Source organism: Streptopelia decaocto (assembly GCF_964273445.1).
Source record: "Streptopelia decaocto genome assembly, chromosome: 16".
Taxonomy (NCBI): domain Eukaryota; kingdom Metazoa; phylum Chordata; class Aves; order Columbiformes; family Columbidae; genus Streptopelia; species Streptopelia decaocto.
The window spans coordinates 8,280,752-8,305,975 of NC_138671.1; the positions used below are offsets into that span (position 1 = coordinate 8,280,752).

General features: G+C 40.6%; 2 protein-coding genes across 2 annotated transcripts in view; one reads left to right on the forward strand and one right to left on the reverse strand.

The window, feature by feature from the left end:
• The window catches only part of TBCD (tubulin folding cofactor D), a 116,012-nt gene that overhangs the window by 21,177 nt on the left and 69,611 nt on the right, over positions 1 to 25,224 (forward strand). Inside the window, exons 12-14 of the mRNA XM_082067354.1 lie at positions 959 to 1,019; positions 1,510 to 1,584; positions 4,601 to 4,695. Of these exons, the coding sequence (XP_081923480.1) occupies positions 959 to 1,019; positions 1,510 to 1,584; positions 4,601 to 4,695 (231 nt within the window). The remainder of the gene's footprint in view (positions 1 to 958; positions 1,020 to 1,509; positions 1,585 to 4,600; positions 4,696 to 25,224) is intronic.
• On the reverse strand, positions 7,487 to 10,518 carry ZNF750 (zinc finger protein 750; the record flags this gene model as incomplete). Its single annotated transcript, XM_082066993.1, has 2 exons — positions 7,487 to 8,683; positions 9,095 to 10,518. 2 exons carry the CDS (start codon positions 10,516 to 10,518, stop codon positions 7,963 to 7,965), a joined length of 2,145 nt encoding a protein of 714 aa, XP_081923119.1. The 3' UTR covers positions 7,487 to 7,962.

Below are 25,224 nucleotides of genomic sequence, written 5' to 3' on the forward strand. Positions count from 1 at the left end.
ACGGAACTCAATACTATAGCATTTGTTGTGGATTTGAGAATGGAGTTATTTAAATACTTTTTACCAATTTTATTCAGTGATATGAAAGAGATATCTTGAACCTTTCACAGATAGAAGGACAAATTAAAATTTATAATGAAGAACAAACAATTGTGTTACATGAAAGGTAAAGAATTATCACAGAATGTCAGGGATTGGAAGGAACCTCGAGAGATCATCCAGTCCAATCCCCCCGCCGGAGCAGGAACACGCAGATGAGGTTACACAGGAAGGTGTCCAGGCGGGTTGGAATGTCTGCAGAGAAGGAGACTCCACAACCTCCCTGGGTAGCCTGGGCCAGGCTCTGCCACCCTCACTGAGAAGAAGTTTCTTCTCAAATTTAAGTGGAACCTCTTGTGTTCCAGTTTGAACCCATTACCCCTTGTCCTATCATTAATGAGGTCACCCCTCAGTCTCCTCTTCTCCAAGCTCCAGAGCCCCAGCTCCCTCAGCCTTTCCTCACATGGGAGATGCTGCATTCCCTTCAGCATCTTAATGTTTACAGATATCTAAAGGGTGAGTGTCAGGAGGATGGAGCCAGGCTCTTCTCGGTGACAACCAATGATAGGACAAGGGGTAATGGGTTCAAACTGGAACACAAGAGGTTCCACTTAAATTTGAGAAGAAACTTCTTCCCAGTGAGGGTGGCAGAGGGTGGCAGAGCCTGAACAGGCTGCCCAGGGGGGTTGTGGAGTCTCCTTCTGTGCAGACATTCCAACCCGCCTGGACACCTTCCTGTGTAACCTCATCTGGGTGTTCCTGCTCCATGGGGGGATTGCACTGGATGAGCTTTCCAGGTCCCTTCCAATCCCTGACATTCTGGGATTCTGTGTTTTAAGAGAAAAATGAATTTTGAACATTTTAAGAAATCTTTTTGTTGTTAAATGAGAATAATCTGTTCTGTTTAAATTATCTGCAGAGCAATTGTTGGTTGGACTGAAAGACAAAGACACTATTGTCAGGTGGTCTGCAGCAAAAGGGTAGGTTTCTTATGGTTACTCTAATAAACAACCTAGAAATACAGTCTGATGTAATCAATGATTGATAATTTGTGTGTATTGTCAATATTCACAGTTAGTTCAAACAGCTTTAGCACTGCTCATGGTGTAAAGCCATGTTTGTGTCTTTTTCTGGGTGCATATAAGATTGGGTCCATTGTCAAGTAAATTTCAGGTAGGTTTGGAAATAAACTCTCTGGATGAAACTCGAAGAGTGTAAAGTAGCATTTCTTCAAAGTGTTTTGTTCTCTTCCACTTAAAAAATGTATTTCCGTGTTAAGTTGGCTACTGGGTAGCTTTTGCTTCAAGTTTGAGACTGTTGTTTGAGGGTAGTGGTGCTAGGGTAGTACATTGTCGTCTTTAAGTCAGTCATCTTATTGTAAATTTTCAGTAACTAAATTTTTCATTTAACTTATTAATCAAATGCAGTACTAATGAATCACTGTATTCTTTGTTTTTTTAACTTCTTTAGAATTGGTAGAATAACTGGAAGACTTCCAAAAGAATTAGCAGATGACGTGATCGGGTCTCTGTTGGACTGTTTCAGGTAAATACCTTTCTCCAAATTTAACAGGCATCTGAAACATGTCTGCTTACAAAATGGGAAGGCCATGGTTAGCAAGACAAGTCTAGAAACCTGTAAATTTTGTTGCCTTTCTCTTAGATTTCAAAATCTTCTAAGGCATGGATGTGCTGAGGGTGTTAAGTAAAGCAATTATTCCTAATGCTTCATCTTGACTCCAGTCTGAAGTAAGGTGGAAGACTGGAGTTGAGCTTTGGAAAAATAAAAATAAAAAAGGCTAATTAATTTGCTGCTTTAAAAATTCCTGGTGTGCTTGTGTCTTGAGTGTTGCGTGCATCTTCAGGGACCTAGTAGAACTGGAAAAGATATTCGAAAAGGTACTGAGGATCATCAGAGAGAAGCAGCAGTCTTTATGTGGGGGAAGGTTAAAACATCTAGGAAAGACCGAGGAATAAATGGGGTATAATAGGAAATCAAGAATGGCATGGAAGTGATTTTATATTATTAGAACAAAACTGAAGTGTGTCTCCTACTCTGGAGACATTCAAAACCTGCCTGGACACCTTCCTGTGTAACCTCATCTGGGTGTTCCTGCTCCGGCGGGGGGATTGGACTGGATGAGCTTTCGAGGTCCCTTCCGATCCCTGACATTCTGACATTCTGTGGGTGTTGCATTACACTTGTTCTTATTCTGTACTGAAGGCATGTATTGTTGGCTGTGTCAGAGGCTTTTGGGCTCACTGAAACTTCAGTTTGCTCACATATTGCTAGGATGTTCTTTGCTTTATTGTTGGATGTCTTGTTTCTGCATCCAGGTAGAGCATGTAAAGGAATAAATTATTTTAAAAGTATCATATGCTTTTTTAATATCAAATTGCTCTTCAGGTCTACATTGAGTACTTGAGTTTTAAGATCTGAACTAGTGTTTTGGGCTAAGCTAATAATAAAAATAATTTCTTTATTCGCAAAAAATACTCTATCAAACAAATGTACTCAGTTTAAAAAAATCTTCTCATATTGGTTGTGAGTACAAATTAAAAATACCAGCTCAAAGGATAACATATTAAAAAAAGAGGGTATGAAGTCTTAAAAACTTGCAAGGAAAGTATCTACTGAGCCGATACTTCCACTGCGTTACGGTGATTAATTTAAGAGGTGCTGCTGATCTCAATTATCCCTGGAGCTTCAAAGACCTGTACTCCCTGTGTTTTCTTTCCTTGTTTTCGAGTCATAGGGATGAGTAATCCAACTAGTAATTGAGTGACCTGTTTTCTTCAGGAACACCTGGGAATGAATGTATACAAGGACAAGGGGCATCTCTTCTGTATTCTTTGCACTATATATTTAGTGACCAAAATAAGAATAAGTCAGTTGCTCATCAGAGGCACTTTAAGTTAGATCTCTTATGATAAGAAGGAATGATTTCTTCTATGTAGAGAAATGAAAAGACAAGAAATCGGGAAGAATTAAGTGATAATTTTTCACGATGTAGTGAGATTATCAGCACAGTCCCGCATGGGTCTGTATGAGCCCTGTGCTGTTCAAGATACTCATCAAGATCCTGGAAAAAAGGTGAACAATGGGCTGAGGAAATCAAATAATGATTTAAAGGTAGCTAATGTAGTGAAAAATAAAGGTGACAGAAGAGAAAATGTTATATAAGCCTAAGTTAAGTACCTAGACAGTAGATGGCACATGAAACATAATAGCTAATGAGGGCAAACTAATGCACTTAGGGAAAAATGCAGCTAGATATAAAACAGTTGCTGCTGCTCAGGAGAGAGACCTTGAAGTCACCAATAGTTCTGTCAAAATGTCAGTGGAGTTAGTGCTCAGCAACTGTCAGAAAAAGGAAGGAAATGGAGCATTAGGTATGATCAGGGACGGAAGGGATAACTAAACTGAGTCACTGACAAGTGATTTAACTGATGGGGATTCTTCCAAATGGAAAGAAAAAGTAGAGGGATATAGTTGAGATATATAAAATAATAAATATGAAAGAAAGAAGGAAAGCAAGTAATTGTTTACTGTTCACTCTTTCTCATAATGCGAGAACTGGGAAGCATCAGGAAGTTCATTTTCATGCAATTATAATGAAACTCTGGAAGTCATTGCCATAGGATGTTATGGAAGCTGAAAGTGTAGAGGGAGTTCAGAAAGGGATTATATAAATGAATGTGAGAAAGCCCATCAGAGGTCATTAACAGGACATTCTGGCTGCAGCCTCTGGCTGGGGAGGTCTCTGTGCCAAAGCCAGGGGGAGGCTGACGAGAGAACGATCCCCTGCACTTGGGCTTTGGCCAAGCATCTGCTATTGGTCTGTGTCAGAGAGAGGACACTGGGAGAGGAGAAGCTTTGATATGACTCCGTCTGTTCAATGTGTTGTTCTGAGATTCCTATGCCTAGCTTAATACAAAATAAACTTTTTGCATGTTTAGCCATCCAGCACACGCCTTTCCCCTTTTCACTCCTTTATCTGCCAATCCACCAGAAATCGTGTTCTGGTTTTGGTATTTTTCTGCCGTGTTCACTACAAGTTGCTTTGATTTGTTTTATGTTTTTTAAAGGTGTATAAACACCACTGTTTGCTTGCTGTATAAACTCGTATAATCTGTTTATTGCAAACTATCATATGTACCTCTACTGCTAGTTAAGGACTGTGTTTGGCACTAAATTCATTAGTTAGTTTGGAAATGTTCTGTAAATCTCCATCTTTTGCCGGTGTACTAGAAAGTTGTTTTCCCTTTCTGGATGAGTTCCAGATATGGTACTCTTCTGTATTGAGGTTACATTTATATTGATAAATGGGGTTTTTTTGGCTTATTTTAACGCATTTATAGCAGTATTTATGTTTCATAAAATGGACAAGACTTTCAACTTGTAATTCTTCTATTTTAGAAGTCTAACAGGATTACTAACACAATAAACACATGCTGGTTTGGATTATGTGTCTTTGAAAATGTTAGGAATTCACCATGAAAAATGAAATCCGAAAAGGGAAGGCTGGTCTTAACAAAACTTGGTTTTGTTGTCCGTTTAGTTTCCAGGAAACAGACAATGCCTGGCATGGCGGGTGCTTGGCCCTGGCTGAATTAGGCAGAAGAGGATTGTTACTCCCTTCCCGAATTTCAGATGGTGAGTTGTGGTTGCTGAATGTGAGTAAGTCCATGAATTAATTTACAGTGTTAGAGATTGAATATGTGGCAATAGACTGGAATTTGCTGATGTGAGTGTGATGAATAATGGCTGTAGGATTGACTTCTAGAGTAAAAAATACGCCTATGGGGATATTTAAGGTACTTGTGTGAAAAGCACTGTCTTGGGTGTGCCTTTTTATACTTAATAAATTTTTCTTTCCAATATGAAAGTAGTTGCTTGGGGTTTTCTTCTTTCTTCCTCCCTCCCATGGTTCTTTGTACAGTTATGTAAAAATAATTCTGTATGTCTCTATATTGTGTCAGTGTCATTATTTAAATAAAATATATTAAATAATTGATGAGTAACTTGCACTTTAAAGCTAGTTGCTTATGCTGTTTCTTTCTGATTAAATATTGGAGCCAATTTTGCGTACTTTATACAATGAGCTTTCTAATTTTTAATGGGTTTTTGAAATAGCAGGATGGAAAGAAAGAACATGGCAGAGAAATTGTTTCTTAGTGTGTTCTGTATATATCAACATACATTGAAGTACAGAGATACTGATGGGAAAGTAGTTCTCTGGTTTGTGATTTCGGTCAGTTTTGTATAAAGGTGAAATGACAAAAGCATAATGTAGTAGTAGCCATCCACTATTGCAGACTTTTCCAGCAAAGTCTTGGGCTGGTTGGTTCTTCTGATCTCATCCGGCTCTCCTATGTTGAACAGAGAAGTTCAACACTAATTTTCCAAAATGTTTCAAAACTGGTGTTTCATACAAGTAAGTGAGGTTGCCAAATCTTTTCTATTCTGAAGATCTGTTGGCTTATTCTAAAAGAAACTGTAAAATATGGTATTTAATACTGTTTTTATTATTCTGTCTCCATGAAAAGAGCTCATGTCCAACACAGTATCTGTTTTGCATGTGACAGTTTTTGAGCACCTAGCCTCCCGTTGGTTTCCCTTTTCTAATTACTTTTGCTCTTGTATGATAAAGATGACACAGTTAAAAAAATCCCACTTGAAGAATGAGAAGTCATCTGAAGGTTGAGTTCATGTGTATGTAGACTGGGTATGATAGTTTTACCCTTCATCTCCTCCTTCTGCAGGGGTCAGTGATAATATATTTCTGCCTGTGAAGATGATTTTAATATACACAGGTTTATATGCACAATTTTAATTTGTCAGATTGCGTAAGATGTAGCTTTCTGTTCATGGGGTGGAAGAATATAAAACTAAGATAGGGAAGGAGAGGACAATCATGGCAGCAAGGTCTTTCTGGGAAAGAGATGGACATAAACTTCTCATTAAGGGTGGCAGAGCCTGGCCCAGGCTGCCCAGGGAGGTTGTGGAGTCTCCTTCTGTGCAGACATTCCAACCCGCCTGGACACCTTCCTGTGTCACCTCATCTGCGTGTTCCTGCTCCATGGGGGGATTGCACTGGATGAGCTTTCGAGGTCCCTTCCAATCCCTGACATTCTGGGATTCTGTGAAGGAAGATTTTTCTCCTTGTTGCATCACGTACAACTTGATCCATCATACTTTCTAACTGCCTCGCTTTTGTAATCTGAGTTAATTGGATTTTTTCTGTTACCATATTCCCTTTGTTGAAACTCAGATTGATGTTTTGTCTTTTGATAATCTAGGAAAAGCTCTGTGAAAGTTTAAAGATCAGTGTGGTTACTTTTTTGTTTGTTTATTTGTTAGCTCAGCAAATTAACCCCTGTAATTTACTGATTAATGGTAAACTTCTTGCAATGCTCTGGCTGAGCTGTTAGCTGAAACACCATAGCGCAAGAAATTAGAAATAAAATCCAAGAACTCTCCATTGCATTGAATGCAGTGCTGCTCCTTACGTAGGTTTATAGGTACTAGTAACGTGTAGTCAGGTGAGGATGTCCCCTATCCGTATAATGAATCAAGGAGACATGTATACCCATAGTTTTAAGTGAATAATACTTAGTCTGGGTTGGTTTTACTTAGACTGACAGCGCATACTGTGCAAATTTATACGGGGTGTTTATACAGTGGAGCAGCCTTATTTTAATTAAACTTTTATAGCAGTTTGTATAAGCCCCGCAGAAGCTTTAAGACAGATGAAATTCCAAGATTTTTCCTATGGTGCTAATTTACAGATGAATTAATCTGCACAGTGAACTTCTTTCACTGAAGGAAGCTCCTTTTTTAGAGTTGATTGGTATTCCATGCCGAATTGTACTTGGAAATTGAAAAATTAGCTGATTTCTTTGCTAATTTTTCTTCGAAATGCATGTTACAGATAGCGGAGTGAATGTATTTGTGTTCATTAATGAATTGCCAGATGTTTTAAGTACAGGTCACAGATTTATTTCAAAAATTGGAAGTTTATATACACAGTTATAGAAACAGAAAACAGTTTTAGGATGTATAGAGAAGCACACTGATAATTAGGGATATGTGTTTACTGAAATAAGACCTGCACCAGGAGAGATTGCCTCAGGTGAAATAAATTATATAAATAACTTCAAGGCTTGGAGTTTGAAAGTTGCCCAGTGTCTGTCTCACCTTAGAGGATCAGGCACCTAAATTGTTTAGCTCTTCAAATTTTCAGTATTGTTTTCATAGGGGGTTCAGTTAAAGGTGTTTGTGAAATAGGTGCAGGCTTTCTTTGGCTTAACTTGAATCTTGTTCTTAGTTGACAGAAGAAAAGCTGGCTTAGCCAAGCTTGTTTAAACTGGCACCTGCCTCCAAGTAACAAAATTTGGTCTGCTGGTTTGTATTATGGCATAATGGCAAAGTGCATTCACACGATAAACAGTTTTTACAGTAAATTCTAAATAGCCAGGTTTAATCTTAAGCTAATTTAAACTACTGCACAGTGAAATAAAACGTTTTTCAAAGAAAAAAGACAAAAAAACTCCTACTAAATGAAATTAAGCCTGAAAAAGAGTACCACAGTACGTTATTTAACAATATTGTTTCAAGAGCTTAAACATCTTTTAAGAAGTTGTAAAAGTTATTTTACATTAATACAATTGCAAAAAACCTTGGAAGATTCATTTTGGCTTTAGTAACGAATGCAAAAATTCACTCATCAAAATCTGAGCTCATACAAGGCAAAGTTCAGTTGCTTAAAAATATTAATATAAAATTATGAACATTATTTACATGGGAGAGATTGAACATATCTGGTCATGGACCAAAACCAATGAGACATGGTTTGTAGACATTTTCTGATGTTGCTGATAAGTAGCTTCTGTGAGCAGAAACTCATTGGGAGGTGCAGTATTAAGATACCCTTGTTCTCTTCCTTAAAGTGAAGACTCTGCTACAGTCATTTGGCCTGGCTCTTTTAGCGCCTTGCTGGGACTTTGCCGATTCTTTTTGATTTGTCCTTTTTTGTCCTTTTACTTTTTGGTTGCACTGAGTATCCTGAGTCTCGGAAGATTTAAGAGTGGCTTCTGTACAGGCAGCGTTACTGTCCTGCGGACTCTGCCCGTCGCCGTCCATCCTGGCTTTGCTGGGGCTGTACGCAGCCAGCTGACACAGAGCTACGGCCGCTGTTTGTTTCTGTTCATCACAGCTGTCAATTATTCTTAAGTCTTGAGCTTCGTTGCCGTGAGGTGTGAAAGACGACTTGTCGCGGGCACCGTTAACAGCGTTCTTGGGGTTACATGCATCTGCCCGGGAGGCGTCGTTTTCGGTGTTTGGAGAAGTAGCAGCACCATTCTCGTGGGATGGACTGTGGAATGAAGTTTTCAGGCTTCCTGTGTTACAGGAATCTTTTACCGAGAGGTTCAGAGGCATGTCTTGCAATTCTAGAAAGTTCTGACTTTCTGTTTTGGACGTGGTTTTGTAGGCGTGCTCATGAGCAGGTCCTGTGTTTGTGTCAGCCTTTTTTGAAAGATTAAGGGGAACTATCCCTGTGTCGTCTTCTGTGTTGGACAGTGAGCCTTCATTGTTATGACCTTCATTCTGTGTATGTGGATCTTCATCAGTGACGTTAATGCTGAAAGAAATGAGGAGAAAAGAGAGTTTACTGTCGGCTGCTCTTTTCAATTAAGGCTGAGGAAGTGGGCAGGAAAAAGGGAAAACAATCTATCTGGAAGCCTGACACTTGTTCTTTCTCCTTTAACTCCCCCGCGTCCCTTTTGCCATACACATCGCTGTAATACAGGTAATTCCCTGAAACACACAGACACGTGCATAGTAATGGTGTTGGAAATACCTGGTACACTTAAGGAGAATGAGTGGTTCCACTCACTATAGCAACTGTGAGTTGTACTGTGTTTTGCGCAGTTATATAAAACAAATAATACTGTAAATTTAAATATACTTTAGGGGCATTACGTGAAATGTGTCTATCTCTGTGTGTCCCTAGTAAACGACAAGAATTTGCAAAATGATTTTATTATTTTACCTGGTAGGTGAATCTTCTCTCTCTTGCTGTGTCTGCACACTTTGCACTAGAGTTGGTTGATCAGTGCTTTTTCTCACAGGTCTGAAAGCTGTCAGATTTTCTTCTGGCTGATCATACTTGCCAAGCGATGTGGAAGACGACTTGTTAGAGAGGTCAAATAAGCCTTCGCATGCGTGGCTCGTCTGAGTGAAGTTGGTCGGGCTGGGTCTGCCGGGGGAGCCTGTTGCTGCGCTTCCTGCGAGAGGGCTCATTTTAGCATTCTCTCGTTCATTTTGGTCATCTTTGGAATGACTTTTGGCATGCAATAATGTCATTTCTTTTTCGTAATCTGCTTGTTTTTTGTGTGAACTTAGAGGATATTGTTGGGATGGGCTTAAAGAAGCTGGATATAGCAAGGTAGTTTCTTCCATGAGGTGAGAATTTTGATCTCTGTTAATACCAGCTACGTGTGAGAATCTGTAAAATGGAGGATCTGTTGGCCTACAAAATCCATATGGTATCGGAGGAGTGGAATGATATTGTTGGAACAATCGATAGTGTTCATATGCCGATGGATTTATGGGTTTTGGAAGTGGCCCAGGATGAGGAAGAAAGTGTCTTTGATCTTGTGTGCTGTAGACAGAGAGAGCAGAGCTCTCACACTCTGAATTACCTGGAAGCAAGTAAGGTGTGTAGATAGCCAGCCTGTGCTCATAAAAATGGGGTGAGTACTCGGGAATCATCGGTTGCATGTAGGGTGAAATGGAACCAAAGCCCTTCGTGGGGGCAACTTTATGTGGGAACTCTGGGAGGAAAGGAGAACCAGCTTTCCATGGGTGACTTGGTGCATGAAATGCAGATTTAGTGTGAAAAGGTGAACTTTTGTTAGAGACTGATATAATCTCAGATACTTCGCTAGTGTCCGGGCCTTTACTGTCTCTGTGTTCTCCTACAGGAACGAAAGCTGAGGGTCTCACAATGCTGTCCAAAAGGGGCTGCATGCTGATAGCGCTTTCTGCTGTACTGGCCGGGGTTAATTCCTTCTGAATCGCAGGTTTTTGTCCTTGAATTGCTGTGTTTGGTGCCTGGTTTTGTAATTCAACGTTTTCCTTGGTGTCTTCCTTTGCAAAAGGATATTGAGGCTTTGAATCGAGATTCGACAGTCCATTTGTGACAGATTTAGAGGAAGTCGGTTTGACTGTAGATTCAAGCTGATTGATCTGTTTGGGCTCCAAGGAACTGGTCTTTGGACACTTGATAATGCGATCCTGCTCTGATACTAAAGTAATGGAGTTTTTGCAGAGGCCATATTTCATATGGTTAAAAAGATGGGATTTCTCATTGCAAGTAAAGGGGCACTGAAAGCACTTGTACTTAAATGGCTTCCCTGGTGGTCTTGGGATGTAATGAGGCTTCTTTGGTTTACGTTCTTTGAGGAGACTCATCTTTTTTTCTGCTGTAAACAATTAAATGTAATGATTCTTTATAAAAACTTTCTTGTGGTTAGCTTTCCTCGGGTTTAGCTTCTTGATATTTCCAGTTTTTCAGGTTTCTAGAATCCGTCTGCCCAGGTGAAGAGAGGAGGCCAGTCCGTGGTGTCTCAGGGACCAGGGGGTGCCGGAAAACAACACTTGTGCAGCTGCTGGTGCAGGAACTGTAACACAGAGTTCAAAATTAGCCGTAGTGGAAGATGGAGCTAAATACAAAGTGATACATTCTTTTAACTGTGTTCCCCCTTGTAACACGTGGTGTGTTGTGGGTTGGTTTCTTTTTAATTGTAGATGCCAGACTTGACACAGACATGCAGTTGTGGCCAGAAGTGGCCTGATTTTCAGCAGTGCCCATCACCTGCCGCTCCTACCGGCTTGAAAGCGTTTGCCTTGAAAACCGAAGGCACGTTCATTGAGAAGATGAAAGTAGAAATCTAGGTGGAGCTGTTGAGAGAGGAGTGGAGGTGGGAGGGTGGGAAGAGGCAGGTCCTGGCAGCGGCTGGATGTGGGACAAGCTTGTCGGGCTGGTTGGGGAGAGAGGGAGGGAATTTCCTGCTGGGTGCAACGCGGGTGTGGAGTAGATTGGTTGGACTGGAGAGCTGAGTTGGCTCTTTGAGAGACTGACCAACCCCCTCTTTTCACCGGCACGGCATTTCCTCACAGCCTAATCTCAATGGATACCTCAAAAGTGGCCAATCTCTCGAAGGATAAAACCACACCAATTTTCTTCCTCTTCCTAATTCAATTAAGAGAAATGAGTGCTGCAATATCTGACTAATAGAATCTTCTGCGTGATAAATACATTTCACATTCTTTTGCTGCGTGGCTCCTAACATACTGCGTATAGTTAACACGGACACTCAAGTGTATTAATTCAAGTAAAAAGTGTCTGGCAGTATTTGATTTACGGGTAATGATCTATCTGCCTTTCTTCAGAAAAACTGAGTTTGTGGATACTTTACACAGCCTGATGATTTGCCCAGTAGATAAGTCAGGAGGGCTTGTATCGGCTTGTTCCATTATGTTCACTGATTCTGAAGGCGTGAGAAACTCTCAGAGTCAAGTTCTCATGATTTTATAGGATGTGTTATGGCAGAGATCTAAAAACTGATGATTTCATCATGAACTATAAGCATCATTATCAAAATGATGACTGTTGCAAAACCACGTACTGTATCTATTGTGTTACCCGAAACTACAGGAATACTAATTGTAAGACTGGCTAGTATAGCTCGATATTTTTTCTTTTTTTTTTTAGGAAAAAAAGGCTTTTTACACATAGGTTTGAATTAGTAGTGTTAAAATACTCACTTTAGGAAAAGAATTGTTGCTAATTACATGCTGTGAGATTTTAGTTAGAGATGTTTTGCATTCTAAATCAGAGATTATTGAATAGAAAATGACATGCAACCTTATGAAAACTGAAGGCAAAGCTACCGAATTGCTGCTTGTTTCATCAGGTATAGTAATTTTAGCAAATTGTATTAAATGTTGTTTCTGATGTCATAGAAATGTTAATTTTGTTAAAATAGTAATTGTGAGGGCACCCTGAAAAATGCAAAGCTGCTGTGTAACTAGGAAAAACAATCAAGCTTTTTCTTGAAATTAACAAATGATTAAATATGCAGCAGACTGAAGAAAAGGGGACATGGAGAGAAGTAGCATTTCATTTTTCAGGTTTTGGCAAAGCTTTTTTGGTGGTTTGAGTTGGACACCAATACTGCAACAATGAACAAAAACCTGAATTATACAGCTGCATGTTAAATTCTTGTCATTGGAGTCTGGTTACAATGGTAATTCAGTGAATTAAAAAAAAAATCATACAGTATTAAAAATATTTTAAATAATGAGAACCAGAATTCCTTTGAACGATTAAGAATAATGCCTGTACATTAAAAAATATGCTGAGGCGGGGGGGGGGGGGGGGGGGTTGGGTCCAGATAGGTGACTGGACTTTTTTTCTGCCTTAAGTGAGCTTGTTGCTTTGTTTTTTCTTCTGACTAATGATGTATAACTAACATGGACAGTTTGTAATGGACTTGGTCATGTCAGTTTGTACCTGCTGTTCTTTATATCTTCTTGGAAGTACTTGGACTAATTATTCTCGAAAAAAAATGTTGTTGTCAAAACTCCATTGCATTCTTAGCTGAGCCATTTATGATAACAGTCTGAATTTGCATTCAGGTGCAGCATTTATAATAGAGACATGTTAATTAGATTTTCTTGTTCTGCTAGCTTTCCTTTGCTTAATAACGCAAATTCCTGTGTGTCCTGTTCCCCCCCACCCCGACTTTGTACTTGCTATTTAACTTTGATTCAAGTTATTCCTGTTGAACCAAGTACTAACTATCGTTTCTTAATAAGACAAAACGCATCGTTGCAGTTTTCATGTTAGAGATTCCGAGCACCGGAGCTTCTTTGCCGCGCGTACAGTAGGAGAGAATTGCAACAGCTTATTTTTTTGCTTTTAATTAGTTTTGGTGGCGCTCAGCCTGCAGACGGCTGCTCCCCGGACCTGCTCCTCCGACTGCGGAGCTGTAGGACGAGTAGCTTATTTGCCAGGGTGTTTACCTTCTCGTAAATGTAGGCTGGTGTCAGCCAGATGAATGGTTTGATTCTCTCTTTTACTATTTAATCCCTTTATTTTTTTCCTCATGCTTTAAAAATGCCAGTAATACTATATTTCTAAACCCAGACAAGAAGGATAATTTGAGTAAAAAACAGGAGTATCAGGCAGAGATACGTATTTGATCATTAAAACTATTTGATCACACACAGACAGCTGGAAAAGACATTAATGGTTTAAAATAGGTGCAAGCAATTAAAACTGGCTCTGTCTAAGCAATGGTAGTTTTTTGCAGTTGTACAACATATGTTTTGTGCTACCCACATTAAAATTTAGTATTAGAAAGAAAAATCAAAACAAGCACTAGATTTTCCTCAAACTTGAATGCCATCACTTGTAATATCCTTTAAAATAAGAAAAAATTCTTCAGTGGCAGGATAACTTTCATGTGATTTTTTTTTTAGAGTGAGAATTTATTTCCCCTACACCTGATTTTAGAAATGCAGAGATTTATGTATTATTAGAATTCTATCTTTCTACATTTGAAAGGTAGTAGTTTTTTATATTTTATTTATAGTAGTTTATTTATATTTTATATTTATGTTTTGATTGCAAACAGGTTATTCGGATAATGTTGGTTTAACTTGAGGCTGTCTCGGCTGTTTGTTTCCTGTCAGTGTATCCTCACGCTCTCACTTGTAGCCCTTTCCAGCCCGAGACTGAAAGCCCCAAGTTTTCTTCCTCCTATTCCTCCGAGTCTGCTGTTGTTACCTCCTTGCCTTTGACATACCAGCAAGTCCAGAAAACAAGAATATCCTTAACATTGTGTGCATGTGTGTGTGAATAAATATATAAACAAAAATGTACGTGGGTATAAGTATATACACATATATGCACATAGGTGTTCATACGCATACACGTATATATGTACATATATATATATGCATGTTGTTTTTTAGGTTTTTAAGTAGACTAAATTGTTTAAGATGCCCAGTTGATCAAAGAGGAAATTTCCAAATGTCTTTTATTATAAGCAGGGACAGTAATTATATTTCTTTTTAGGACACTGCTTTAGCAAACTGCGTAACAGTTTGTCATGTACACTCCATTATTATTGCAGTGTCCTTTTGGTGCTGTTGATCTCTCTGACCAGGAGTACTCACTGGGGTGGAACATTTTGAAGGACATGCTATAATTAAAATATTGTGATGTGGCATTATTGCATAACTCAAGGACATGCCATTGTCACCTACCTAGAGTGTTGCAAGAACAAGATTTGTGAGTTTTATTCTAGCTGAAGATTTTCCAGTGATTAACCACCACTCCCTTCTAAACTTCCAGTTCCTATATACTGAAAGATAAATTTTAACGCAACTGTTTGTTAATTAGGAGGAAACACGGGTGAGAGGAGTGGGTTGGCGAGGACGGGAAGGGAGCGGAGAGGATCGCGCAATGTCTGTGTGTGTGTGAGGGAAGTACAGAAACACATGAAATAAGTTCGTTAGGCAGTGTGGATAAGAAATAAAAATCGTTGTAAATATTAATAATTTGAAGTCTTAGTACACTTTAACTGACTAGAGAGATAATAATTCAAAACAATCCAATTTTTGGTGCTAATTTCCCAGAAGCTGGAAAATAATAAATCAAAACAAGAGCACTTTATTTTCATACAAGCTTTTCAGATTAACCTGATACTACGCTAAGAAGAATATCTGGCAGACTAAATACAGCAATTTTAAGCAATGCAGCTTTTTGTCGTACTTCAGTATAACACTTTAACTTCCTGTATAAAAGAAGGTACTTAAAGCACTTCTCATCGCCGAGAGTTAGGTATTGTAAAAACTCACAAGGGTTAGTTTTTCTCTCAAACTGAAATATTTCTCTGTCCTGTTGAAACTTTCTGCTGAAAGCTTGAACTGGTGCAGTAAATGCACCTGCTGGGAGTAACGCAGGCTTTTGACACAGCTGCTAAATGAATACCTCCAATTTACTCGTTAGATGTTAATAAAAACACACTTTATTGGAAAAAAAAAGGCTCTAAAGAAGTGTACTCACCAGGCACATAGATGTCTGCAGCCTTCCAGGGGATCCCTGTGGGAAGCTGGAGCTGTCACTGCTGGGAGAGAAGTACCTGTTCTGGGCTTGGGCTCTAAGTGAAACTGCAGGAGGTTGTTTCAGGGGAGGGACTTAAGAAGTGTAGGAGTTGAGCCCTCGGGGTGTAGAGATGCACCTGATATTACTCCAGCCTGAAGCTACGATTCATTTGTTTGCGTCCACTGCTTTCATTCAGCATTACCTCAGCATCTAAGCTATCGAAGGGAGCTCTTGTCGCTTTTGTGCCCTCCAACAACCAAGTTTTACTCTAAACTGTAGTGGCTGTTCCTCCGAGTTTCTCTGCACCGTGGGGTCAGAAATGACTTTGGTAATATCCTGAGCTTTTAATGGATTTAACTTCCGTAAAGGTGACTTGTGAGCAGCAGAATTGACTCTGCACGGGGGGTAACAAAGCTTAAAAATAATAATTTTATTCTTTTATTAAAGACTGACTTTTTTTAATGGAATGTCTTTGTAGCTTTAATATTCTTGGGCTTTTTTTCCTCCCTCTCTCCATTTTTATATAAATCCTTATGTCCGTCGTGAGTCGCCTTTCTGAAGGCGGGACTGAACCACCTTCACGCTCGCTTGCCACAGGGACCTGCCAAAGCTTGTCTATAATCAACAGTCAAATGTACAGATCCTGTACATGGGAAGGAGTCACCTCAGCAGGAAATCGATTAGTACGTCTGTACGTTTGCTTAGGAGCTGTGTGGCTGAATGGTGAGAAGAGAAAGTCAAACGATCATCCACTGATTAGTACTAGTACTTGCTTTTAGTTGCATTTTAGTTAGAGTTTATAAATGATGAATTTATTAATGTATTTGCCAGTCATCTAGTGATGTTGGTGAGTTGTTTAGTGAAGTAATAACCTCTTGCATACTGGTTGTTAAAAGGAAAATCTTCTGATAGTTCTAGCTCTCTCTAAAAATTTTTACTGTTACTGAATGTAAAAACAAAGGGTTTTTTGGCTACTGAGTCTCATGTTATTCAGATGTTAAAATTGCTGTTCATAACTTAAAGTCAGCTGGGTGCACATGATAACTCTCTTGTTTCACCCACTGCTCTGTAGATAAGACAGCTGCAGATTATTGAAACCTTTAAATATAGAAGTAGGATGAGTTTTATATATGGCAAAACTATGGTCATTTGAATGAAAATTAAAGAAATTGCCACTATATAACCTGTTTAGGCAGTGGGTAAAAGTTGTTTAAAAATCAGTCTCTAAAGCAGTGTCTCAAAAATAATTTTAGAGGTGTGGCCTGTATCTCAATGGAATAATGTATAGACATCTGCTTTCCTATCTGGGCACACAGATGTCCATCCTTCCCCTTGCTATGCCAACGTAGTTTTCTGGAATTTTTTCTGAATGTAAGCAGTCGTTAATTTTAAGGTAGACAGGTGACTCTTTTAAAAATAATTTATTATTATTTTCCTGTAATGCAGCTTAGCAGTGTAAAACAATGTTTCTGAAAAGACCTAAGGAGAAAAGTCCTTGGTGTTGTCACCAGAAGATGTTATTACAGAATTGACTGGGTTGGAAAAGACCTCAGAGATCATCAAGTCCAACCCTTGGTCCAACTCCAGTCCGTTTACTAGACCATGGCACTAAGTGCCATGTCCAATCTCAGCTGAAAAACCTCCAGGGCCGGTGAGTCCAGCACCTCCCTGGGCAGCCATTCCAATGCCTGACCACTCTCTCTGCAAAGAATTGCTTTCTAATCTCCAGCCTAAATTTCCCCTGGCAGAGTTGAAGCCCATGGCCCCTTGTCCTATTGCTGACTGCCTGGGAGAAGAGCCCAATCCCCACCTGGCTACAACTGCCCTTCAGGTAGTTCTAGAGAGTGCTGAGCTCACCTCTAAGCCTCCTCTTCTCCAGACTAAACAAGCCCAGCTCCCTCAGCCTCTCCCCATAGGGCTTGTGTTCAAGTCCCTTCCCCAGTCTTGTTGCTCTTCTCTGGACCCGCTCCAGCACTTCAATGTCTTTCCTGAACTGAGGGGCCCAGAACTGAACACAATACTCCAGGTGTGGCCTCACCAATGCAGAGTACAGGGGAAGGATCACTTCCCCTTGTCAGGCTGACCACGCTCTTTTTGATACAGGACAGGATACCATTGGCCTTCTTTGCCACCTGGACACACTGTTGGCTCATGTTGAGCTTCCTGTCCATTAGTATCCCCAGGTCCCTTTCTGCCTGACTGCTCTCCAGCCACTCTATGACCAGCCTGGGGCGCTGCAGGGGGTTGTTGTGGCCAAAGTGCAGGACCCGGCACTTGGCCTTGTTGAACTTCATCCCATTGGAATCAGCCCATTTTTCCAGTCTGTCCAGATCCCTCTGCAGAGCCCTCCTGCCTTCCAGCAGGTTGACACTCCCTCCCAACTTTCTGTCATCAGCAAATTTGCTGATGATGGTCTTAATCCCCCTAAATCATCCAGAAAGATGTTAAACAAGACTGGCCCCAACACTGACCCCTGGGGACACCACTAGTGACTGGCCGCCAGCTGGATGCAGCCCCGTTCACCAGCACTCTCTGGGCCCGGCCCTCCAGCCAGTTCTTAACCCAGCAGAGAGTGCACTTGTCCAAGCCATGGGCTACCAGCTTTTGCAGGAGTGTATTATGGGAGACAGTGTCAAAGGCTTTGCCAAAGTCTAGATAGACCACATCTACAGCTTTCTCCTCATCCACCAGGTGGGTCACCTGATCATAAAAGGAGATCAGGTTGGTCAGACAGGACCTGCCCCTCCTAAACCCATGCTGGCTGGGTCTGATCCCTTGTCCATCCTGAAGGTGCTGTGTGATTCCATTCAGGATGATCTGCTCCATAACCCTGCCAGGCACCGAGGTCAGGCTGACAGGCCTGTAGTTGCCAGGGTCAGCTTTGCAGCCCTTTTTGTGGATTGGGGTAACATTGGCCAATTTCCAGTTGTATGGGACCTCCCCAGTGAGCCAGGACTGTTGGAAGATGATGGAGAGCGGCTTGGCGAGCTCTTCTGCTAGCTCCCTCATCACCCTAGGATGGATCCCGTCTGGTCCCATAGACTTGTGAGGATCCAGATGGCTCAGGAAGTCACCAGCTATTTCCTCCTGGAGTACAAGGGGGCTCTTTGGCTTCCTACCTCTGCCAACCACCTCCAGAGGCCAGTTGTCCTGAGGGCCACCTGTCTTACTGGTAAAAACTGAGGCAAAGTAGGTATTAAGTACCTCAGCTTTCTCCTCATCTTTGTTAACTATATTTCCCTCAAAGTCCAACAGAGAATGGAGGTTTTCCTTGCCCCTCCTTTTGTTATTAACGTATTTAAAGAAGGACTTTTTATTATCCCTAACAGAATTGGCCAAATTAACTTCAAATTGCACTTTTGTTTCCCTGATTTTTTTTCTGCATGATCTAGCTATTTTCAGAAGTTCTTTATAAGTAGCCAGCCCTTCTTTCCACAGTCGGTAAACTCTCTTTTTATTTCTGATTTCCTTCAGAATCTCCCTGTTTAGCCAAGCCGGTTGTCTTCCCCGCTGGCTAGCCTTTCGGCACACTGGTATAGTCTGTTCCTGTGCACTCAAAACCTCCTGCTTGAAGCATCTCCAACCCTCCTGGCCCCCTTGTTTTTAAGCATTGTTTCCCAGGGTATGCTCTGAACTAGACTTCTGAATAGGCAAAAATCTGCCCTCTGGAAGTCCAGTGTAGAGGTTTTATTAATGGCTCTCCTTGCATCTCTGAGTATTGAAAACTCTATTATTTCTATTATTTCTATTATTTCATGGTTGCTGTGCCCCAGGTGGCCTCTAACCACTACATCTCCCACCAGCCCTTCTCTGTTTATAAACAGTAGGTCTAGTGGGGCCTTACCCCTGGTAGGCTCATTTACCAGCTGATGAAGGAAATTGTCCTCTATACACTCTAGGAAATTCCTAGACTGCCTCTTCTGTGCAGTATTGAGCTCCCAGCAGGTATCTGGCAGGTTAAAGTCACCCACAAAAACAAGAGCTGTCAATTTTGAGACACCTGCCAGCTGCTTGTAGAATAATTCATCTCCTTCATCGTCCTGGTTGGACGGTCTAGAGCAGACACCCATGAGGATGTCAGCCTTGTTGGACTTCCCCCTGATTCTGGTCCACAGGCACTCAACCTTGTCACTGCTGACCTCAAGTTTAACAGAGTCGTACAAAGCCACCCATCCACCTCTCCTACGGTGCCTGTCTTTTCTGAAGAGCCCGTAGCCACACATAGCAGCGCTCCAGTCATATGAGTCATCCCACCATGTCTCTGTGATGGCAACTATGTCATAGCTTTCCTGCTGCACTTCCAACTTTAACTCGGATCAGTCAGAACTCTGGTACCCGCGTTCAGAGGATGTTCCTGGTTATCAGACAGCAGCGTTTCCATCTCTTTCTAGAGATGCCTTACAAATTCATGAACCAGTTGGTTACCCCAAGAAAGAAGAAGGATCGTAGGTAGATGTGAATAACCACATGTGGTTGGACACCGGTGGACATGGAGCTAGTTAGTGCAGCTTAGCTTGGCATACAAAGGAAATGTCTTAGACTTGCGTGACTGGCAGTAATCCCTCCTGGTTTTGTCATCTTAGTTATGTATCTGCATGGGTGGCTTTGAGCTAAACATTCAAGAAAGTCCTTTTTTCTTTCTTTGATCGCTTGAACTGATCGACAGATTTTGCTATCTGTATTGTATCTGCGTGTTTGGGCTAGGTAACTCCATACTGTTCCCAGGGGGGGCAAATGTAATTGAATATAATTGCTGTAACTCCTGCTGTGCCCCAAAACATTACATGATTCTTGTACAATATTCTCATAATTATTTTCTTCTATCCCATATGAATAGTTATTAGTCTTAATGCTTTTCTAGTAACACCTTTGAAATGTGCCTTTGTTTTTCATAACGATTCCAGTCCCTGACTTTGGAGATATGTCTGGGCAGATTACCCTGCTGATGTTTGTGAGCCACTTGTTCATGATTACTAGAGCAAATTATTTGTATGGGAAAAGAATAAAAGCTCAGCAGTTAATAACAACTGCAGATCATATTGTTAGATATTTATTGTGGCCTGTGCTGTTAGTGTTTGGCCTGGAACGAGGATCAGCTTCCGATTCCCATCCTCACCCCTGGGCAGTGAAGCATCTTGGGGGAAGTAGGTAACGTCACAAACTGAGACTGCAGGCAAAACTATGGACAGTTTATAAGAGGGGGTTTTTAATAATCATTCTTTTCATTGCCAGTGTGTGAATTTCTACATTTGGAATTGCAGCACTCCTAAATGAAACACTTTTTAGCGTGTGTTAGGGCCAAAAACTTAAATTTCAGTGTGGTTTCAGTATGATTTCACAGCTTTTGTTTTGTGCTGTATTTGTGGTTTTGTAGGCTTTAGACTATTATTTATAGGGTTTTTTATTTAATTGGGTGGGGATAAAATACTAAACAAACAAGAGAATCCTAGTTTACTTGAATTTCTGGTTTGCTTGTGAAAGGACGTTATTAAAATTTCTCTTGATGACAGCATAGTATAAACTTTCTAGCTAATAAGGTGTGTCATATATAGGAACATGAAACTTCCTTGGTGTTCTTAATATGTCAGTGGTGAGATTAAAAGTGTTCTGGTGTTAAAATCTCTCAACAGCTTGTTGACTACTGAATAGTCGCAGCTGTAGCTCTAAATGGCTATGGGCCTAAACTTTCTCTACTTAAAGCCAGAGAAAGTCTCTTAAATGAAATCAGTGGTAGGAATATTAATGTTTAACAATCAAAGATATGTTGCTCTTTTTTTTTTGTTTGTTGTGCTTTATGTGATCCTGGTTTTGCTATAAAACCAGATATGTTTAAAGTCAGGTTGGAAACATTTGCATCTGTGAAAATTAAGAAGATTGCAAGAACTGTGTGGTGACACGTGCAATGAATTGGTGCTTATCTTGGAGGATTCCAGTGAGAAAAATGTGCTTTTTGATCCGCTTGCCACCTTAGATACCCTTACTTGTTCACAGTGGATAGACTAAAACAACCCAACAATCCCTCTCTCCTTTTCTAGCCATGGCAACAGTGAAAGGAGCATTTAAACAGATGGCAAGAATGCTGATGAGATACACAGATAATGGCTAATTCAGGAGTCTGACACCGGTGGGTCAATACAAGAGATCCAAATCTTGAATTTGAGTTTTTTAATCTCAGAATAAATACCAAGGGTGGAAATCGGGGGGAGCACACAACCAAACAATGACTCATGAAGACCCAGGGCAAGAAAGATGCTGAAGGGAGCGGAGCATCTCCCTTATGAGGAAAGGCTGAGGGAGCTGGGGCTCTGGAGCTTGGAGAAGAGGAGACTGAGGGGTGACCTCATTAATGTTTACAGATATCTAAAGGGTGAGTGTCAGGAGGATGGAGCCAGGCTCTTCTCGGTGACAACCAGTGGCAGGAGAAGGGGTAATGGGTACAAACTGGAACACAAGAGGTTCCACTTAAATTTGAGAAGAAACTTCTTCTCAGTGAGGGTGGCAGAGCCTGGCCCAGGCTGCCCAGGGGGTTGTGGAGTCTCCTTCTGTGCAGACATTCCAACCCGCCTGGACACCTTCCTGTGTAACCTCATCTGGGTGTTCCTGCTCCATGGGGGGATTGCACTGGATGAGCTTTCGAGGTCCTTTCCAATCCCTGACATTCTGTGATTCTGTGATTTATAATTTACTTTCAGAATAAAAGGAGAAGCAAAAAGGTGTAAGAGGAAACTGTAGGGAGCATTAAAGTCTGCGGTTTTAAGTACTGGGAGTGAGGAGGCAGAAGGTTTCAAAATAGTGGCAGCTAAAGAAAGAATAGCTGTGTTTGCATGACTTGTGTCTGCAGTTTTAAAATTCCTTCAGCTTCTATTGCAAATATCTCATTAATTTGGTTAGAATGGAAATGTGCTCTGTGGTAGTACCAGATTATCGGTGTTCCTGGTACAGAGAATGCTCACATGTTTGCCAGTATTGATACCTGATTCCTGTGTATTTGATCTGAGAGTACAGAGAATGGTGCTTCCTGATATTTATGTATAGCTTGATATACTTAAAAAAACCACAAAGTCTGAAAAGCTCTTCACACAATGAAAAAAGAAATATTTTTTGCTTGTCCAGTTTCACCGTGCCATCTGTTAAAAGGAAAAAAGACCTAACAAAAGATAAAGACAACACTGCTTTCAAATGTGTTCGAGAAAGAAGTTTAACTTGGACTACAATTTAAATCGTCTTATAGAAATATGTTATGTAACTTTTAAAACTTGTTTACGTACTCTGTTTTGAAGGGTTACCCTCTGTGTTTTCATATTCCAGACTAAGTTGCTTGCTATTGATTTGCAGCTGCCAGGGATTGTGGAGGAGGATGCAGCAGGAAGTCTCTGAACTGTGTTAGTCTGACTGGCAGTGGTGGTTAATTGTGAGGCTTTGGGCAGGATTCCAGGTGCTTTTCATCATAGATACAGGAAGAAATGAAAAAAATCTACCTGTCTTAGGTGGACTCTTAAAAAGAGAGAACACCCAAACCTGAAAGGCTGGTTACAGGAGAATTTCTTAGTTCTCTAACACCCAGGTGAACTTTAAAAATGATGCACGATCTTGAAGATAATATTTTAAAAAGTTCTGATGCATATGTCATTGTAATAGTTTTCAAATTAGCAAGGAAGCATTAGAAATAGTGCAGATTTTCTTTTCTCTAGCCAGCAGGTATGAGCAGGGATAGATGTCACAGCTGAAGCTGTAACAGGAAAGGTCCCTCCCCCAGCACAACTGGGAAATGGTATAAATACTAAGCAGAGAATAAATGACAATGAATTGCTTCCAGCTTTTTCACCGTAGGGTTTATCTCAGTATTGCACAACCTTAGCCTAAAGGTTGGGGTTTCTTTGGTGATTTTTCTTTTCTGACATGTGGTGTTATAAGTTTACAAAATTTTTATACTCCTTCAGTGTAAGTAATTCATTTGCCTAGTAGGATTCTTTCATAAGCCTGTTTCTTCATGTCCTTGAACTGCAGTTTGCTATCGGTGAAGTTAAAGGAAGAGCTCTGAGCTGTAAACCTGTAGGAAGGTCTCTAGCATGGCCTTGGGCATGAGTGGGCAGATGAATCCCCAAAACATTCAGCGCTCTGTGTTTCAGAGAAGGTGGATTAATACTGACTTAGGTCAGCTGCAGACCTTTCAACATAGCTGGGCTTAAAGATTTTGAGTTTTTATGGCTGCATTACAGAGTGATGTTGAGATAGACTGGCCAAAATCCAGATGTCTGCTTCCTCCCTGGCCCCCTGCCACGCTCAAAAGCTCCCACTAATTTCAGTGCTGTAGCACTCCTGCTAACCTGCCATTAGTTTATTGAAGCAGATACCTGGGCAATGAGAGCTAGCGTCCATTTCTTTTAAATACTGTATTTAAGTTATATGACTGGTATCAAACAGTAAGTCTTTGGCAGAGGTGTGGGTAGAATGCAGTTCTTTAGGGCAACATCCAGCTCCACCAGCCTTCCCTTCCCTCCGCCTGAAAGCCAGGCTTTGCATTACATGTTTTCCTCCCTCGGTGGCAGCGCAGACAACAATCTCCTCTGCTGCCCAGCTGTGATTCATTGCCGGAGCAGGTCTTTCCTGTGTGCTCACTGAGATAGGTCCATGGAAAAAAAAATCACGTGACTATATAATTAAAGGCTCTCTTAGTTCATTACATAGGGAGAGACTGAAGTGAGATTGCAGCCAGACAGACACAGCCCTTCGTAGTCATGGGTTAGAAAATGCTTATTTGGTCTGTGGATATGCATATATCCAGCCTTCTATGCGTGGGTCAGTGTTAAGAATAGTGAGAAAGCGATGGCAGCTTAAGAGACTCCAGCTGTTAAATTCTCACATCTCTTGTGAGGATGAATGAATGAATGAATGAATGAATGAACGGATGAATGAATGGTGAAATTCTGCCCTTCTTCCCTGGCCAACTCCTACGGAGGTCGAACCCGAGTGCAGGAATGAGAGGAGAGAGGCCGCCTGAGACACATTTCAGGCAGTTGCCCTACGGTGTTAGAGCATTTCACTGGAACACTGGGGATTTTTCAACAGACAAAGCAGCACACGCATGTTCTGATCCTCCGTGGAGATTTTATCCTCTGGATAAATAGTCCTTTAAGAGGAAATTCTCAAGTAGACGCCTTGTATAGAAAAATGAAAACAAATCATAAACGTTTGGCAGAACTTTAGGCAAATATTTATTTCTGATCATGGGCCTAACCCCAAATTATCTGTGTTTTCATCTGTGTTGATACATGAAATATTAGTATAACAGCCCTAATGAAGTTACGATTAAGACCTGCCTCTTTCTAAAAGAGGTTAGAGTGCCATGTAAGAGCATGTGGTCTCAAGTCTGAAATTCTTTACGTTGAAAAGCCAGAGTTCTTTTTTTAGCATATGCACGCTGGCGCTAGGTATGCTGTTTAAAACATGGGAAGCCGACATACTGGAGATATGGCTGTTTACTCTTTTTTTTATGCCCGAGGCTCACAAAGAAGATGAAGCTACTGAAGGACACTTATGCAATGTGCTACTTTTGTTAAAGAAAAATGTGAAGAATTAAGTTACTATTCTTTGTATTGATACTTATAGCTGTGTTTAAGCTTCATAATTCATTAATTATGTTTTTAGCTGACCCTACAGTGACATTGTGTACGCTTCCTTCAGCACTAGCACACATCCATTGCTTCGTAGTATTTTTCTTATATTTTATAAATCTATATTTGCAATATATTACTTATGAATTGAGAAGGCTTCTCTACATAAGTGGTCCATATCAAAACTTAAGACTGATCTAAAAGGTGACATGAGCTTAACCTGTTTTACGGGTGGCATGTTTCTGTTTCCAACAAAATTTAAACAATTCTTAATTAACTCGAGTTCCAGTGATCAAGTCTGTTTTAAATGGAATAGCATTGACATGGAATTTTGCAATTTTCTTGTGGAGACAAGACCTAAGGCTAAGGAACAGGTTTGTGTTGTTT